At 43.3% G+C, this 16,966-nt stretch overlaps 1 protein-coding gene across 3 annotated transcripts in view; it reads right to left on the bottom strand.

The window, feature by feature from the left end:
• Positions 1 to 16,966, bottom strand: part of AMZ2 (archaelysin family metallopeptidase 2) — a 39,659-nt gene that overhangs the window by 5,996 nt on the left and 16,697 nt on the right. For all 3 annotated transcript variants that reach the window (XM_030208482.1, XM_030208480.1, XM_030208481.1), the window contains exons 4-5: positions 12,174 to 12,302; positions 1,410 to 1,573 (exon numbers count right to left, since the gene is read on the bottom strand). In XM_030208482.1, coding sequence (XP_030064342.1) covers positions 1,410 to 1,573; positions 12,174 to 12,302 — 293 coding nt within the window. The remainder of the gene's footprint in view (positions 1 to 1,409; positions 1,574 to 12,173; positions 12,303 to 16,966) is intronic.

The raw sequence follows: 16,966 nt of genomic DNA, 5'->3' as shown, positions 1-16,966 counted from the left end.
CTTAATGTTGTTTGCACTTTAAGATTCTCTCATCTGACTCATGGTGTAAGAAATATCATCCTCAAACACTGGCATATTTTACAAAACCTTGAATGTTTTAAGACAACGCTCTACAAAAGCCTATACACGTGAGAGGAATCAGAGACAGGCTTGTCCTCGCTGCCCTTCCTGCTCCCCCACAGGCCAACATTGTTCACACAGCACACACCCCCGTGGATCACGTTCAACATGCAGACATGTTATGTTAATCTCCGAGTTTACTCATCTCTCCACAGATAAAAAAAAAATGTACAGTCTAAACTTTTCCAGCAATTGTAATACAGCTTACGTAGTCTACATTTATTTATTTATTTGGATTTATTTCCCGCCTTTTTGAAGGAATTTACTCAAGGCGCTGTATAGTAAGAATAGATCAAACATGAGCAATAGGCAATTACAGCAGTAAAAATATTATTTGCCCTTGCGGTCTTCTTTAAGTAGGCAAAACAAAAATGATGGTTAACAGTAGAATATAGAAGCTGTATTAACAGGCATATCTTTTCAGCACCCATTCTAGAACACTGGGTCCAGGCTGGTCATGATCTTGATGATTTAAAATTCTGTGTTATTAGAACCATTACTCCGAGATGGACAGATGGCAATACCGACTTGAATTTATTACATATGAAGGTTCATTTTTGAATTGAACAGAGTACACCCAAATGGACTTAACCGTTACCATTTTTCTGAATGCTAGTTTTATTTATTTCATGTCACATCTTTTTAGAGGTTTTATGTACTCTTATTTTCATGCATTTTTACATTGTCTGCATATTGGTACTTATTATGCTTGTTTATTTGCTTTTCCTAACCTTTTTACTACTTTCTTTTATACACATTTTGGATTATATTTAATAACCCAGTTTTATAGTGGATTAACTAGTAGTCAATGAATGCTGTGAATTCACTTATTCTATTATATCTTAGTTGTTTTGTTTTGTTGGTCTTGTTAACTTTGTGGGATTGCTTGTCTTTCTCTTTGTTGGACTTCATACACCATCTCCTTCCTATAAAAAAAAAAGTACCTCCTTATACCTGCCTCTCCATGGGAAAATTCTTACCACTTACTTTACTAAGGATGGTAAAATGGGATATCTTGTTAAATGATAATGTCATTTTCACCAAGTGCTTTCTTACTTTATTTAAACCTTATAAGTAAAATGCACAATAGGTCAAGCCAACTTTTCTCTACCTGCACTGACCTATCTAAAGGAATCAGTGTCCCTTTGCCTTCAAAATTCTCTAAAAGGGCACAATATCCCTCCCAGTCATGGATCCTTTTGCTGAATTTGGAGAATATTGGTTGAGAAGCCTGTACACAGGCCAAAATTAAGATCGGAGAGAAAAAAAGCGAGGCGTTGGGCACTCACCTTGCAGGACCTGAGAAGCAGCGTGCTGGTGACAGGAGGGGTGTAATAGCCATCAAACACAGAGTAGTCTCCTGCAGTTAGCTTCTTCCCTGGCTTCAGCCGGCCTTTGTAGTTTCTGCTGTAGAAATCACTGTCGTACCTGGCAAAGCTGAAAATCCCCATCCCTGTGGAAGATGGAAAAAACACATATCTAAGAAGACAGATTCTATGCAGAAGTCACATGCCTACAGCTCCTTTTCAACTTCATGCACACAGTTCAGATTGGGGATTTCAGTGAAGTAAGTTTGCCACTAGGTGTTACAAGGTGTTGCTTTGGGAATCTTCTTCACAGAAGACTGACTGACAAATGCTGTAGAAAAATGTACATTTCTATAGCTCCATCAGAAATAAAAACATGCTTTATAAATCTTAAGCTTTCAGTCATGTGCATACAGTGACCACCCATTCCTGCAGACCTGCTTACAAAGGACAAATGTTACTAGCATTTAGCTAAATCAGAATACGGAGGGTCAACATCTTCTGCACGTGACAGGATCAAGATTTGAACTCGTGGCTTGCAGCGCTCTGTACACGAGACACTTTTCATGGCTGATGCTCTCAAGTGGTCCCAATCACTAGCTCAGTATTGAAAAGTAGAGCTATACCGAACAGCATATTTTACTGTTCAGGTGAATACGAATATTGAATATGAATAATGGACACTGAGCTTTAACATAACAAACAATAAAAGAAGCAACATGAAATCAGAGATCAAGTGTTTATTTCAGAGGATTTAGCACAGTACAGCCCCAGATTATTCGCATTTGAACTTAAATCACTTTTTGGTCTAATACAAATAATGTATTCAGGGCCAAATCATATAAAATATGAATATACGGTACAGTCCTATAATGAAAAGATGATACAGAGAAGAGAATAAGCTTATCAAATGCAGACACTTCAGCATTCCTCTACTGCCCTCTGCTGGAAATCCAAACCTATTATTATTATTATTATTAACATTTGTATAGCGCTACCAGACACACGCAGTGCTGAACACCCGACACAGAGAGACAGTCCCTGCTCGATAGAGCTTACAATCTAAAATAATACAGACAGACAAGACAATTAAGGGCGAGGGAAGTACTGGGTGAGAAGGAACAAGGGGAGGCAATTGAGTAGTGGCTAGGAGCCAAACCTATCGGTCAGTTTCATTTTAAACACATTCCCATTTTATCTAGCATTTCAGTTCATTCCACTACCAGTGGAATTAGAAAAGGTGCAGAGAAGGGCGACGAAAATGATATAAAGGGGATGGGACGACTTCCCTATGAGGAAAGGCTAAAGCGGCTAGGGCTCTTCAGCTTGGAGAAAAGGCGGCTGAGGGGAGATATGATAGAGGTCTATAAAATAATGAGTGGAGTTGAACGGGTAGATGTGAAGCGTCTGTTCACGCTTTCCAAAAATACTAGGACTAGGAGGCATGCGATGAAGCTACAATGTAGTAAATTTAAAACGAATCGGAGAAAATTTTTCTTCAATCAACGTGTAATTAAACTCTGGAATTTGTTGCCAGAGAATGTGGTAAAGGCGGTTAGCTTAGCGGAGTTTAAAAAAAGGTTTGGCTGGCTTCCTAAAGGAAAAGTCCATAGACCATTACTAAATGGACTTGGGGAAAATCCACTATTTCTGGGATAAGCAGTATAAAATGTTTTGTACTTTTTGGGATCTTGCCAGGTATTTGTGATCTGGATTGGCCACTGTTGGAAACAGGATGCTGGGCTCGATGGACCTTTGGTCTTTCCCAGTATGGCAATACTTATGTAGAAGCAAGTTAAAAAAAAAAAAAAGAACACAAACAAAAAAAGCAGGGCTAAAGGATCTTACTATCTTGGGTACCTTTCCCATAATAATGTATATTCAATACATGGCCTTCATCACCGCAACTTTAGCTTTACATGTTAATTTATTATATGTCAGGTCCAATGCACTACACAAATTCTTTATATACTGGAAAGGATGTAGAGACTGCTAAAAAGTTAACTAAATGTGAGTAGTTACAGTTAACTGTTTAAACTGTACAAACCCAAAGAGGTACCCCTAAACAGCCAATTAGATCCCTTCCTCCCAAAACGGGCCTGCAACTCCTACAAGTTGGCCAACAGCAGCTCATCCTGTCCCAAAGTGGGGAGCATGCAGCAGCCAGGAAAAGAAGAACCTGGAAGTCAGTCACAGCTCATACCAGCATATATTAAAATGATGACGTGATCAGACAGGAAGACAGTACTTACCATTTAATCATTTGAACAGTTTTCTTTATCGTTAGAGACCAAGCTCCTATGCAGGATTTAAAGACTGGGAGTTTCTGGTGTAAAAACTAAGGGCTAAGTTTACTAAACGGCGCTATGGACGCATTAGCGTTTTTAACGCTCGTAAATGGTTTACGCGTGTTAGACGCTAACATAATAAATGACGGCAGATAAAGACTTATACATACTGTGTTTCCCCGAAAATAAGACACTGTCTTATATTAATTTTTGCTCCCCAAGACCCGCTAGGTCTTATTTTCAGGGGAGGCCTTATTTTTCGGGGAAACATCGGGTCACCCCCCCCCCCTCGATCGCCGGCTCCCCCCGCTCTCAGTCGCTCCCGGAACTAACCTCTTAAACGCTTCCTTTCACCATTCATCTTCGCACTCGCTGCAAGCAGCAGGGCAGGCCACTCCTTCCTTGTGTCCCGCCCTCGCCTGACGTAACGTAACGTCAGGCGAGGGCGGGACATGGAAGGAAGGCGTGGCCTGCCCTGCTGCTTGCTGCGAGTGCGAAGATGAATGGTGAAAGGAAGCATTTAAGAGGTTAGTTCTGGGAGCGAATGAGGGCGGGGGGAGCCGGCGATCGAGGGGGGGAGCCGGCGATCAAGGGTGGGGGGGTGACCCCGATGTTTCCCCGAAAAATAAGGCCTCCCCTGCTAGGTCTTATTTTCGGGGGAGGCCTTATATTTTCAAATTGCAGCAAGACCTCTACTAGGTCTTATTTTTGGAGGATGTCCTATTTTCGGGGAAACACGGTAACTACATAAGTAATGCCACACTGGGAAAAGACCAAGGGTCCATCGAGCCCAGCATCCTGTCCACGACAGCGGCCAATCCAGGCCAAGGGCACCTGGCAAGCTTCCCAAACGTACAAACATTCTATGCATGTTATTCCTGGAATTGTGGATTTTTTCCAAGTCCATTTAGTAGTGGTTTATGGACTTGTCCTTTAGGAAACCGTCTAACCTCTTTTTAAACTCTGCCAAGCTAACCGCCTTCACCACGTTCTCCGGCAACAAATTCCAGAGTTTAATTATGCGTACGGTCCATCCAGTCTGCCCAACAAGATAAACTCATTTTACATGGTATGTGATACTTTATATGTATACCAGAGTTTGATTTGTCCTTGCCTTTCTCAGGCCACAGACCGTAGAAGTCTACCCAGCACTGTTCTTGTACTAAGTTCTGAAGCTAATGCCGAAGCCCCTTAAAATTTACACTCCAGCCCATCCCTATCTATTCAGTCACAATCAGGGCATAGACTGTAGAAGTCTGCCCAGCTCCCGTTTTGTTTCCCAATTACCGGTGTCACCACCCAATATCCGCTAAGATTCCACAGAAGCACTCCTAAACTGGATTCCTTTGTGTTTATCCCACACGTCTGCATTCCATTACCATTTTCATCTCCACCACCTCCCGCGGGAGGGCATTCCACATATCCACCACCCTCTCCGTGAAAAAATACTTCCTGACATTAGTCCTGAGTCTGCCCCCCTTCAACCTCAATTCATGTCCTCTAGTTCTACCGTCTTCCCGTCTCTGAAAAAGGTTCATTTGCGGATTAATACCTTTCAAATATTTGAATGTCTGTACCATGTCACTACTGTTTCTCCTTTCCTCTAAGGTATACATGTTCAGGTCGGCAAGTCTCTCCTCATATGGTTTGCAACGCAAATCCCATACCATTTTTGTAGCTTTTCTTTGCACCACTTCCAGTCTTTTTACATCTTTAGCAAGATACGGCCTCCAAAACTGAACACAATACTCTAAGTGGGGCCCCACCAACGACTTGTAGAGGGGCATCAACACCTCCTTTCTTCTGCTGGTTATGCCCCTCTCTATGCAGCGTAGCATCCTTCTGGCCAAGGCCGTCGCCTTGTCGCATAGTTTCTTCACCTTCAGATTCTCAGACACCAACACCCCAAGGTCTCTCTCCTGAGTTGAGCTTACTAATCTCGCCCCTCCTATCCGGTATCTCTCTTTTGGGTTTCCGCACCCCAAGTGCATCACTCTACACTTCTTGGCATTAAATTTTAACTAGTAGTAGTTTTACTGGGGTATTAATCTTCGTTTGTTTTGTTAACTTCTTCATAGAAAAAAAACTTTATAGTGTTAACACCTTTATGTTTCAATGGTTTTTATTGATGATTCAACATTCTGAACAGAATCAATAAAGTCAGACACTTTGTGATCGTAATAACCTGTCTGAGTTCTATACAGACATTAACACCTTTTAACACTAAAGCCTTATCTTGTGTCAATACAGTGTAATTTTTTCTTTTTATATTATGCTATTGTGCTCAGTGTGTGGGTATTTCCGGCTAGACTTTATCACAGTGCATCACTGTTTCATTTACCCATGGTTACATCATCGCACTCATGCCTCCACCTCTTTTATGTGCTTATACCTGATGGTCAATTCTTATTTCTTTGTTGGTGTCAGTGGCGTAGCTACTATGGGGCCACGGGGTCCTGGGCCCCCATAGATTTGGCCCTGGACCCCCCTACCGATGACCCTCTCAACCCCCCTCCCGCCGTCGCTGTCTGACTCAGAAACCAAATGAAGGAAGAAGACTTTGGCTGGCGGGGGTTGGGGACCCCCCAGCAAAGGTAAGCGACGGCGAGGGGAGTCATAGTTGGTGGTGGTGGTGCTAGCGGCAGCGGGGGGTGTCGGCAATAGCGGCGGGGGGGATATTGGCAATGTCACCGGGGGGGAGGGGCTAAAATGTGCCCCCCTCACCTCAGGCTCTGGACTCCCCTCCCGCCGAAGTCTGGCTACGCCCCTGGTTGGTGTACAAAGTTTAATCTCTCTGGCTCTTATGGAGTGGAGATGGTGATGGTGCTCTGGAGTAGTCCTGCCAGAGTCCCGGTTCTGACGTATGCTCTCTAGACTACAATATTGAAGAAGATTTCTGGTTAAGCTCCGGTATTCAGCCTCTCACATTCTTCCAGTTCCCTACATGCGGGCATGTTGCGCTTGTTGGCGTCCTCAGAGGAACGGAATGCTAAAACAAATTTTGTTCAGAATTAATGCCATGTCAGAGTGATACGAGTCTGTTCATTTCTTATATTTGCTCACAAATCGTTATGAAAGTTAGGAAAACTCCTTTAAAGTCTATAAAATAGATATTATAGTCAAACAATTTTTGGCAGGAGCAGTGCTGCCTCAAATCTCATTCGACCGAAACGCCGGCGCATGCATGGTATCTCCCTTTCTATTCCCTGCCCTTCTTTTAAACGGTCTCGGGGGGGGGGGGGTGTCTAAATCCACCAATCAATTTCCTTGTTTAAACCCTGCGGGGTTCCATTGTCTTCGATTGATAAATTAGTCTTTGTTCCATTAAAAGTAATCTTGATACTATCTCTCCTGAAAAATCACCAGGTATTTGTTGTAACACCACAAATAGGAGATCTTTTTCTTGATGTCCCGCTTCCGCCCAGTGGGCGACCAGAGGTGCATCTTTTTTTTTTGTTTATTTCTTAAATTGCTTAGGTGTTCCGCTATACACCCGAGAGTGGTAGGGAAAGGAGGAAAGGGACTCAACTGAAAGTGGCTGAGTCTGATCGCCCGCCTGGGGAAAGACCATTTTTAAGATCTTATCTGCAGATCTTTTATCCTTGGAATCTTTTATCTGCATTTTGAGATTCCTTTGATGTGCTATATTCAATTTCACCTTGATTAATAAGACTCCTGATGTAGGCCTATCCGGCCGAAACACAACGTTGTGTCGAGTCATTTTTAATGTGTGATTGTTATATTATTATTTGTTTGAAAATTATTACATTTTCTTTTTTTAAAGATAATTTGGTTCCATTCTTTGGATAGCCTGGCTTATATTCCCACCTTTTTTATTTTTCATTCTGCTATACATAGAGGCATATTTTCAAAGCACTTTGGGAGGCTAAGTTCCATAGGTTTCTATGGAACTTTGGGAGGCTAAGTGCTTTGAAAATGAGCCTGATAGTAACATAGTAGATGACGGCAGAAAAAGACCTGCACGGTCCATCCAGTCTGCCCAACAAGATAAACTCACATGTGCTACTTTTTGTGTATACCTTACCTTGATTTGTACCTGTCCTTTTCAGGGCACAGACCGTCCATTTATTTTTAGGACCAAGCCTAAAAAAAGTGCCCCAATTGACCAGATGACCTATACGATCTTTTATTCGCCGCTTCGTTTGTCCGATGTACCATTTTGTGCACGGACATTGAATCCCTTATATGACTCTCACAGATTCGCAATCTGTGCGGTTTCAGAATGTATAATCTTGTCCATTATTTGGTTGTTTGATCACCGAAGTACACCATGCGTATCGACAGTATACACACCTCTGGCATTTTCCGTGTCCCCCTATGGTGGATGCTTGCATTTTGTTGTATGTTCTACTAAATAACTCTCCCAAGTTCCTCGATCTCTTATATGCAAAACAGAGGTCTGAAGAAATATCATGTAGTTCTAACAGTGGCCAATGTTGTCGGATGATCTTTTTAATGCAATTGGCTTGTGTTGAGAAGGGTAAAACACAGACCATTCGATGTTGTTGGTTCCGCATGGCAGGGCGGGGTTGTAACAGCCATTGTCGGTGTGCATTCCTGGCTCTCTTGCATGCTTTTTTTTAATACCCTCCCTGGGTATCCTCGCTGTCTCAATCTACGAAACAAGTAGGCACTCAGGCTTGAATATTCTAGTCTCCTACAGCGAGGCCCTTTTACAAAGCAACGGTAAGCCCAACGCGAGTTTACCGCTTGCTCTTTTGGGACTACCACCAGCGGTAGTCCTGCCCTGAGCATGCGCCATTTCCGGGGGGGAGGGGGGGGAATAGAAAACCCTCGGAAATGGCTTGCGCGGCAGTAATCGGGTATCACCATATGTTACCCGGTTACAGCTAGGTTAGTGTGGGAGCCCTTATCGCCACCTCAATGGGTGGTGGTAAGGGCTCCCTGCCACATGGCCATGTGTGCCTGGAATCTTTTTACTCACTGCGGTAAAAAGGGCCCTGGCATACAGGAAAAATGGCCCCCGCCGCCAGCGCAGGGCTCTTTTTCATGCAGCTTGGTAAAAGGATCCCATAGCGTGTACTAATGAGGCTTACTTACAAGGAGGAAAGTTCAAGAAGCTCATAAATACACACAACACTATCTTACTGTCTTCGGTTGATCAAAATGGCATGCAACCAACACTGCAGACTTTGCAGCCAGTTATACTACAGTGCTGCAAACTTATGGAAGTTTCTAAGTACAGATAGTAACAGAAAAAGAAAAAAAAAAAATAGAGCGACTGATGAAGGTTCACAATGTATTTTTTTTTCTATTCTATTCACTAGTCCTATATACCACTTCTATTCTTAAAAAGGTCCCAAAGTGGTTTACAAAAATAAAAATGAATACAGAAGATACATAATATAAAAAAACAAAATGATTTCATTTATCAGAAAAATATTAAGTCTTTAAATATTTTCTGAATGTGAAATATGAATCAGCAAATCCTCAGGAAGAGTGTTCAAAACTGAAACCACCTTGTAAGAAAGATTGTTCGAGCATTTTTTTTTTAAGAAACATTTTTAAAAGAAGGATATATGAGCTTAAAAATCCTAGAAAGCTTACCCATGGGAAAAAAATATTATCATCAAAAACTCTTCTGGAATATCCTCTCAAAAAACTTTAAACACAAACAAGCAGTGCGAACCAAGGTGGGGGCGGTCCGCCCCGGGTGCACGCCGTTGGGGGGGGGGGTGCTGCGCGCCAGTCAGCGTCGTTGGTTTCCATGCTCCCTCTGCCCCGGAACAGTAACCAGCGGCGTGCACCCGGGGGAGGGGGGGGGGGCGCTGCACCCGGGGGGCGGGGCGCATTGATGATCTGCCCCGGGTGTCAGCTCCCCTCGGAACGCCACTGCAAACAAGAGATTTTAAAATCTATTCTCCTATTCAGTGGGAGCCAATGTAATTCTCTCAAAGTGGTGACACGTGATCAAATCTAGATTTCTTAAAAGATCATATGAGAAGCCGTGTCCTGGAGTAGCTGCAATCTTCTTTGCAAGTCCACTGAAATTCCAACATACAGTGAGTTGCAATAATCCAAGTAAGACAATATAGAAGCTTAGCTGAAATTGGGTGGCGGGGGGAAGAGGGGGTGGTGGTTGAGAGGCTAGGATGGGGGAGGGCAGACTTATACGGGGTCTGTGCCAGAGCCGGTGATGGGAGGCGGGACTGGTGGTGGGAGGCGGGAAATACTGCTGGACAGACTTATATGGTCTGTGCCCTGAAAAAGACAGGTACAAATCAAGGTAAGGTATACACATATGAGTTTATCGTGGGCAGACTAGATGGACCGTGCAGGTCTTTTTCTGCCGTCATCTACTATGTTATATAGAGAGTCAAAAATCACAAAATGATATTGTTCAAAAAGTGCACAAACACATCTCAATTGCCTTAAGGAAACATTTTTGTACTACAGTATTCACTAGTGGTTGAAAAGTGAGGAGGGAATCCAAAGTTACTCCCAAAACTTTCATGGTACTTTCAAACGGAAAAAAGATGGATTTCCCTCAGGCAATAATCAAACACAGCGAAGATGACGCAAAATAACGGTAAAATGAAAAAAAAGAAGAAACAACAAAAAAAATGGAACAAGGAAATAAAGAATTGAAAAGATGAGGATTGCAAAAATATGCACAAGAAGAAAAGAAAAATGTGTGTGTAAACAAAATCAAAAATCAGAAAAAGACGACACAAGAAAAATGCAAAAAAATGAATTAATTAAGATGATTTTATTAAGGTGATGTGACTCGACACAGCTGTGTTTCGGCCCAACCGGCCTGCGTCAGGAGTCTAAATAAAACAAATTTAATTTAAAACATATCAATTTTTATCTCTTAAACTATAAATTATTATGCAATAAAAAACAAAGAAACAAATGTACTACAATAAAAGGTCCATTGCTCTTATATTACGTTTTGAAAAGTGATCTTGCTAAATACTATATGGAAAACGAAAAAATAAAAAAATAAAAAGACAAAAAAGACAAAAAAAATATTAATTATTAAGGAACTGTTAAACAATATATATCAAAGACTCAATTTTAAATTTATCTGTCAATAAATCTCATGTTATTAGTGAGAATTTTATCTTTAAAAACTAATTATATATATGTTAAATTGACAGAATTTCTACAAGTACTAAGACTTCTATCAAACATATAAATGGCAAGAGGCGTACTCACTCGCAAATGCGCAGTAGAGACCCTCTCTGTCCCGCCCCCGTGTCAATACGTGATGACGGGGGCGTGACAGAGAGGGAACCTGCGCACCTGCGAATGAGGGAACCGCCGTCGCCAGCGCTCCCCCCCCCAGGGTTGCCGCTACCACTCCCCCCACCCACCCGGAGTCGCCGCCGCCATCCACCCTCCACCCAGCCCGGGTACCTGGCTTCACTATTCAAACCGCCAGAACGCAGCACACAGCTCATCTGAGCTGCTGTTGGCCTTCCTTACCTGCCTGTGTCCCGCCCTCACCGACGTTACGTCACACGAGGGCGGAACACACGCAGAGAAGAAGGAAGGCCGACGGCAGCTCAGATGAGCTGTGTGCTGCGTTCCGACGGTTTGAATAGTGAAGCCAGGTACCCGGCCCGGGTGGAGGGGTGGCGGAGGGGACTCCGGGGGGGGGCGGCGACTCCGGGGGGGAGGGGCGGCGGTGACCTATCCGGGGGGGGGGCTTTCAAACCCCCCTTCCTTTACTAGCCCGTTTTTACGGGCTCAACGGCTAGTATATGTATATATGATATGATGCAAATAAATGATCATTGTGAAGTAAAAAATGTTATATATTATACATAATCAGGAGAAGAAAATGTTACTAGTTTTTGATTTTAAAATTTACATATATTCTCAGGCAATATAAGTTCCTGTAGGAACGCAGAAGAGGGAAAAGATGGAAGTTGTATTCCAAACCATAAAAGCCTGGTCTTAGAAGAATTAAGCTTTAGCTAAAATCTGTCAGCTCATAATTGAATCTTTGAAATACAAAATATAATATTAGAAAAGGCTGACATTGATATCTGGACTCACTTCCAGAAACAAAACAAGAGAAAACCTAGTTAACTGCAGTTAATCCAGAAGCTTTCTACGCATGTATCGTTTAAGGGAAAAAAAAAAGTATATTCGTTCATATTTATGTTCTCTCACCTGGGGCCTTTGAAGAGGATGGGATGTAAACACACATTTTGCAACAAAACAAAAATACAGAAATTGCACAATTAGGGCCCTGTTTACTAAGGCGCGTTAGCATTTTTAACGCACCTACAATTAGCGCACACGCTAACCGTGTAGGCGCCTATAGGGATATTGTGGGCAAGTGCGTTAAAACGCAGCTTAGTAAACAGGGCCCCTAATATATCAGAAGTAACACAAATTTACAAAACATACATAGGAACTGTCCGCATTTGACCAATCGTGAGCACTATGTAGGATACAGTACCTTCTGTCAATGAAGCCTGACCAAAGACAAAATTCCAGGACTCTTTTGGGTACAGGTCTATCATCGTGAGCCCCACTATACAAAAAGCATCTTTGGGTTTCATCTGTTTTAAGAATTTCAGTAGGTCCTCTGTACAAAAAAAAAACAACTTTCAATTACTACAGTCAATGAGGGCTTCTTTTTCAAAGCCGCGCTAGCGATTCCTATGCAGCAAACGAAAGGAAGCCCATAGGAACTGATTTCCTTTCATTTGTGGCGCAGGAATCACTAGCCCTTAATGTATACACTAGAACGCGTTTTATTTCCAAATTTTTCCATTAAATTCCAGAATATAGAACCAAGAAATTACACCATTCTAAACAACGCATTAACTAATATTAATATCAAAGAAAAAAATAACAAGAAGGAAGGAGAAATACATGCAAGAAATAAGGTTGGGCACTAAAAAAATGTACCTCAAAATCTTAAACTATATGTGGCACTGAAAAGAAAGTGTTCTATTGTGAATAAAGACTTGCCACCTTCATCAACAAGCCCTTAAAAGGTTGTCAAACGGTAATGTAGTATAGAGATAGATGATACTGTAGTGTGATCATGGCACATAGGAGAAATTAGACCTTACCTGCTAATTTTCTTTCCTTTAGTCCCTCCGGACCAGCCCAGAATGTGACTGATGTGTTGTGCACGCCTTCCAGCAGGTGGAGACTGAGAAAAAACTGTGACTCTAAGGAGAGCCAATAAGAGCCCTTGCCAGCTAGACAGAGATCCAGTAAATGAGTATCAAAGCAGAAAGAAGTAAAAGAAAACATCTGTGCATCCGAAAGCCTGAGCAGCCACTGGCACATTGCCAACCAAGGGTACGTGCCCGAGAGAAAATAATGTCTCAATGACATGTCTTTTTGAATCACGCCCAACAGGCGACATAAAGAGTCACAGAAATAGCAGTCGTATTTTCTTGCTTCTTTTTTTTTCTTTTTAACGCAACAAGCAACACAGCTCCCAAGAGAAAAACCTTAGATAGTTCTTGAAGTAATAGAATAACTGAAGTGGGGGGGATCTGGGCCGGTCCGGAGGGACTAAAGGAAAGCAAATTAGCAGGGAAGGTCTAATTTCTCCTTCCTTAGCAGCCCTCCGGACCGGCCCAGAATGTGACTGATGGGAAGTAACAAAGCAGTAAATTCATGGGAGGGACCCTAGCAGCCCCGCCATTAGGACTTTTTCCCCGAAAACAGCCTGCTGATGACTGTGGATGTCCACACGATAGTGCTTCGAAAAGGAGTGTAATGAAGACCAAGTCGCTGCCCTACAAATGTCTTCAGGAGGGACCAAACAACGCTCCGCCCAAGAAGTCGCCTGACCTCTGGTACGGTGTGCTTTAACTCCTTCTGGCACGGTCCTCCCAGCAAGCAGATAAGCTGAAGCTATCATTTCTTTAAGCCAGCGAAAAATAGTGGGCTCAGAAGCCATAAGTCCCTTGCGAGAACCTCCTAGCAGAATAAACAACCGATCGGACTGACGAAACTCTTCCGTAGATTTAACATAGTGCTTCAGAACTCACTTGACATCCAAACATTTCAAGCGACGCTGTTCCTCTGACCCAGAGGAAGAACCTAGTACTGGCAACACCACCTGTTGAGATAAATGAAAACGAGACAACACCTTGGGTAAAAAGGAAGGGACCGGAAGGAGAAAAACTCGATCCAAGCTGAACTCCAAAAAGGCGACCTACACGAAAGGGCTTGCAATTCCGAGACTCGCCTGGCCGAGGCGATAACCACTAAAAACAGTCTTGAGAGTCAAATCCTTCAAAGAACACAAAGACAGTGGCTCAAAGGGAGGTTTGGTAAGTACTGAAAGAACCAAATTAAGATTCCAACGGGGAAAAAAACACTGATTCGGAGGCCGAAGCAGGTTAGCCCCTCTCAAGAACCGTAGAACATCCGGATGGCTAGCAAGAGACTTGCCATGCAAATGACCCCGAAAATAAGACAAGGCCGCAACCTGTACCTTTAGGGAGGCCAAGGCCAGGCCCCTGTCGAAGCCACGCTGCAGAAAATCCAAAATCTGAGGACGATCCTCAGGAAGCCTTGGCACCTTAGACTCTCCCAAGCCACGAACCAACTTGTCCAACTCCTCACCGAAGAAAATGGAACCCTTAAAGGGAAATTTACTAAGCTTGGATTTAGAAGCCGCGTCTGCCGCCCAGCCATGAAGCCAAAGAGAACGACGGGCCGCCACACAAAGCCATAGACTTAGAAGAGGCTCGAAGCAAATCGTAAAGGGCATCCACTAAAAATGCTGAACCCATCTCTAACTTTGCAACCTCAGAATCTACTGCCGAAAGGTCATCCGAAGCCCGGTCCAAGACCCTCTCAGACCAGCGAAAACAAGCTCTTGCCACTAAGGAACCACAAATAGCAGCTTGCACAGCCAAAGCAGAGACATCAAAGCAATTCTTCAACAGGGATTCTATACGGCGATCCTGGACATCCCTCAACGCAGAACCACCATCCACGGGAACTGTATTTCGTTTGGTAACCGCAGACACCACGGCATCTACGACCGGAGGGCGCAAAAGCTCCTTGACGGAATCCGGAACAGGATAAAGCCGGACCATAGACCTAGCGAGATGAAAAGCAGAATCAGGGACCTCCCACTGAGCTTGAATGATATTCCTAATATCCTGATGCATAGGGAAGGTCTTACCTGGGCGGCAAATACCTTTTACCAATAAATCAACCTTTCTGGGCTCCTCTTCCCAGGGGCTTCTACCAGACCCGCTTTATGCAGCAAAAAAGCCTGAAACATTTGTAGTACAAATTCAGAAGGGAAACCTCCCTCATCCGCCGAAGAAATCAGAGCAGGACCCGGAACAGGCAGAGAAACTGGAACTGCCGGCAGAGACGCAGAAACCGAAGGGGAAGGCAAGATGGCGGCGTTTCCAGCCAAAATTGGAGCCGCCATAGAGCACAAACTCGCCACCACATTCGCGCCCAAATCGAACCCCCCAGCTGCCGGCGCAGAGGGACGAGACGTCCCTACTTCTGCCGACTGATCCTCCAGCGCGGTGCAAAACTTACAAACACCACTGGAATTGACACCCCGCCGCTGACAGACCAAACAGCGGCTGAGCTTTTCTGCCATCGTGCCTTTTTTTTTAAACGCTAAGAGCAATAAGAATACAGCAAGAGAAGAGGCTAGCCACACAAAAGGCAGAAACGGGAGTTGCGCTGCCCAAATACCCACAGTAAACCAAAAAGCAATGCTCAGCTTTTTCTTTTTTGCGGCTGCCTCGCCCTGCCTCTAAGGCTATTCCCCTGAAGTGCCTGAGGAAGCTGTCTTTCAGTGCTGAATCACTTATATGTATTTAAATATTAATTTAAACACTGCTCAAAATCAGACCAGGGAGGACAAGGGGGGAGGGACCCGGCCACCCGAGTTTGGCACCCCCGAGGCACAAAGAGACCCCCACGGACCTCTGCCTCAAACTAATAGGCTTTCTCCTTTTTTTTAAAGATGCACAGAACAAGAGTTATACACTCACTAGGAAGACAAAATCCCAGAGAAAATAGAAACGTATAGAGAATGAGACTGAAGGGCTCACCACCTTCCACCTGCTGGAGACTGAGATTACTGGATCTCTCTCTAGCTGGCAAGGGCTCTTATTGGCTCTCCCTAGAGTCACGGTTTTTTTCTCAGTCTCCACCTGCTGGAAGGGGTGCACAACTCATCAGTCACATTCTGGGCCGGTCCAGAGGGATGCTAAGGAAGAGGAGAGTTTGCAAATGACTGTCAGAGTGCAACTACTTGTTATAAGAGACTATGACCAGTTCCCTTGAACTGAGGGAACTATCCACCCCATCCCCCCTTCTCCCTGAAAACAAGTCACATATCTATAACCTCATTTTTGGCATTTTCCTTTTAAAAACATCACTTATGTTTTCATTTTGTCTCCCAAACTATTCAAAAGCTTAACAATCAAATGTTCATGATAAAATAGATGTATCTAAAAATTAGAAACCAGAATAACATTGCCAGGGTTTTTGTAAAAACTATTAAAAAAAAAATAACAACCATTTACCTGTTTACAAATTCTAGCCTGAGCCATTCAGCCATTTAAATGACACCTTAACCAATTTATTGAGGCATAATTTTTTGAGGACCAGAGTCCATTTCATCAGCCATTCAAGTTATAGCAGCAATTCCCAAACTGCATCCCTAATGAGGTTAAGATGCACAAAGTCCTCATTTGGGATTGTTACTATAGTGGCATAAGTACATAAGTATTGCCATACTGGGACAGACCGAAGATCCATCAAGCCGAGCATCATGTTTCCAACAGTGGCCAATCCAGGCCACAAGTACCTGGCAAGATCCCAAAACAGTACAATACATTTTATGCTGCTTTTTCTAGAAATAAGCAATGGATTTTCCCCAAGCCTATTTTAATAATAGTCTATGGACTTTTCCTTTAGGAAGCCATCCAAACCTTTTTTAAACCCTGCTAAGCTAACTACTTTTACTACATTCTCTGGCAACGAATCCCAGAGAGAATGGTGAGAACGGTGATATCAAACTATACATGCCAATGGGATGCTATGACTTGGCCTGCATGAACTAGACAGTAGGCGGGGCCTACAACAGTGCTGTCCGCTGATGCAAGAAGTCAGCATTGAGCAAAGCATAGACATGAAAGGTAGAACTGAGATCCTGTAAACACCTAAACAGCATTTGGGATGCATTAAGTTATAGCAACCACATATTCAGGACAGGAAGACCTATGTGGGAAAAAA

This window comes from Microcaecilia unicolor, chromosome 6 (assembly GCF_901765095.1).
Source record: "Microcaecilia unicolor chromosome 6, aMicUni1.1, whole genome shotgun sequence".
In the NCBI taxonomy this organism is placed as follows: Eukaryota; Metazoa; Chordata; class Amphibia; order Gymnophiona; family Siphonopidae; genus Microcaecilia; species Microcaecilia unicolor.
The sequence above is the reverse complement of the archived record's forward strand: the minus strand, read 5'-3'. Positions and strand labels throughout refer to the sequence as shown.